Source organism: Blastocystis sp. subtype 4 (genome assembly GCF_000743755.1).
Source record: "Blastocystis sp. subtype 4 strain WR1 chromosome Unknown seqid_0818, whole genome shotgun sequence".
Classification (NCBI taxonomy): domain Eukaryota; class Bigyra; order Opalinata; family Blastocystidae; genus Blastocystis; species Blastocystis sp. subtype 4.
In genome coordinates this window covers 1-2,102 of record NW_014568729.1, presented here as the reverse complement: position 1 = coordinate 2,102, position 2,102 = coordinate 1, and the positions used below count along the sequence as shown (strand labels likewise).

The following is a 2,102-nucleotide window of genomic DNA, read 5'->3' as shown; positions in this document are numbered from 1 at the left end:
GGAGAGAAGGGAGAGAAGGGTGCTCCTTTCCAATCCACTTCTTCATTTGTCACAAATGGAACACCCAATCTCGAAGTCATGAAACTGGGTAACAAAGTGTGTCAATCAGGATCTGTATTCTCAATCGATTCGAAGATGATCAAAGAAGTNGAGATTGGTAAGAAGTGTTTCCAAGGAACAGACAAGGAATCACAATATGGAGCAAAGGCTCAACAATTCGTAATGATTGATCAACCCAAATTGATCTCAACAAAGATTGATAAGAGTTCATTTGTCTATTTCAATACATACAATCTCATGAACAATCCAAAACAAATGATTGCCAATATCGCCTATTCAAAGAGTGGGAATTCATCTGTTAGTGTTGATGATCTTCCTTCATTCTCTGGAGTGAAAGAGATTGTGATGAAGAATAGTTTGGAAGAGACAGTGTTTGGAAAGGGTTCATTCCCGAATGTGACTGTGATCAATCTGAGTGAATTGCCTGTTGTGAAGAACATCACATTAGAAGAAGGAAGTTTTGGTAAGACAGAAGAACTGATATTGGTGAGTGAGTGATGATAGAATGATTTGATGATTAGATATTGGAAGTGGAAGTGCTGATGTGATTGAGATTGGTAATAACACATTGAGTTCTGTTGTGAGATTGACAACAAGTGGAAGTGAAATGGATATGCAATTAGCTGAACAATTGAAGAAGAAGATTGAGGAAACTACAACAGTTGAAGTTGAAATTGTGAATCCTACTGAGCCTCCTACTGAACCTCCTACTGAACCTCCTACTCTACCTCCTACTCTACCTCCTACTCCTACTCCTACTCCCACTCCTACTCCTACTCCCACTGTCACTCCTACTCCTGAACCATGGTTCCCTGTTTATGATCCTTTCATTCTTGGAGACAATACCAATTATGAATCCAATACCACTTGTTTTGATCAGATCATTTCTGATATTGAAGTCCTGAGGAGATATCTGGCTGTGAGAGATGCTTTCCCTACTAAGGCTCTTAAGCACACTCGAGTTCTTGCTCTTTCTGGAATGACTCAGCCTTCTGTTGAGCTGTTCCGTACATCTCTTGCTGCTCAAACTAAGAAGAATCCATCTCCTATTGATATGTACTTCTATTCTGATTACAAACTTGGGAGATATGTTGATGCTACTCTTGCTATTCCTCTCATCTCTCTTTCTGAATTCACTCGTCCTTCTCGAATTGTATTTGGAGATGGTACTTTTCAGATGGGAACACATTGATTCAATGGATGGTTGATAATCGTGATAAGGGATACTTCAAGAATCTTGAATTCTTGCAAGTGACTGGTCACAAAGCTGCTTCTCATGAGGCTACAACAAATGTCACGGAGGTAATAGATAACATCGTTTTAAATCTTTATACAATATGTACTGATAAGGAGAATTTCCCTAAATTGACTCAGATGAACTTCAACGGTAATGCTTACAAAGAGTACAATGATGGATTTGATGTTGCTTTGAGAAATGCTTGTGATCGAGCTGAGACTGGAGTGAGTATTCGTGCTATGCAACTGACTGTTATATATTCTCCAATGTGTTCTACTACGTATGCTAACAACTACTGGTATTATGATATGACTAATGAGAGAGATATTGATCAATGTCGTTTCACTTGGAACTGGGAGATGGGTGATACATTGTTATCCTAACAATGAGACTGAGCCTTGTTGATATTCTCTTTGTTTATGAACTCAACATATCAGACCGATTCACAACAATCCACTTTCAAATATGCAATATCCCAATACTCTGTTATTGAACAAACACTTCATTCACTCTTCTTCTTCTCGAATAAGTGATAAAAGAACTTGAGAGGTACTATACAATTCGTTCTCTTCTTATACTCCTTCCATTCAGGATATCTGATATTCACCTTCCCATTCATTCATACCGTTCCATTCGCTTTTCTTTTGTGATAATACGTGTCGCAAAAACACTAACCCAAACATATATCAGAATTATCCACGGAATCCAATGCTACGAATTGATCGAATATCTAATGAATACATTGGCCACCAGACCATATGAAGAGTAAATCATCACTTCTCCCAAATAATTGGGACTTCGAATA

General features: G+C 38.2%; 1 protein-coding gene across 1 annotated transcript; it reads left to right on the top strand.

Moving 5' to 3' along the window:
* Nucleotides 1-1,039: 1,039 nt before the first annotated feature.
* On the top strand, nucleotides 1,040-1,680 carry JH06_5903 (hypothetical protein; the record flags this gene model as incomplete). The annotated part of the gene is given in 2 exon segments (XM_014669245.1): nucleotides 1,040-1,226; nucleotides 1,238-1,680. 2 exon segments carry the CDS (start codon nucleotides 1,040-1,042, stop codon nucleotides 1,678-1,680), a joined length of 630 nt encoding a protein of 209 aa, XP_014524731.1.
* Nucleotides 1,681-2,102: the final 422 nt, after the last annotated feature.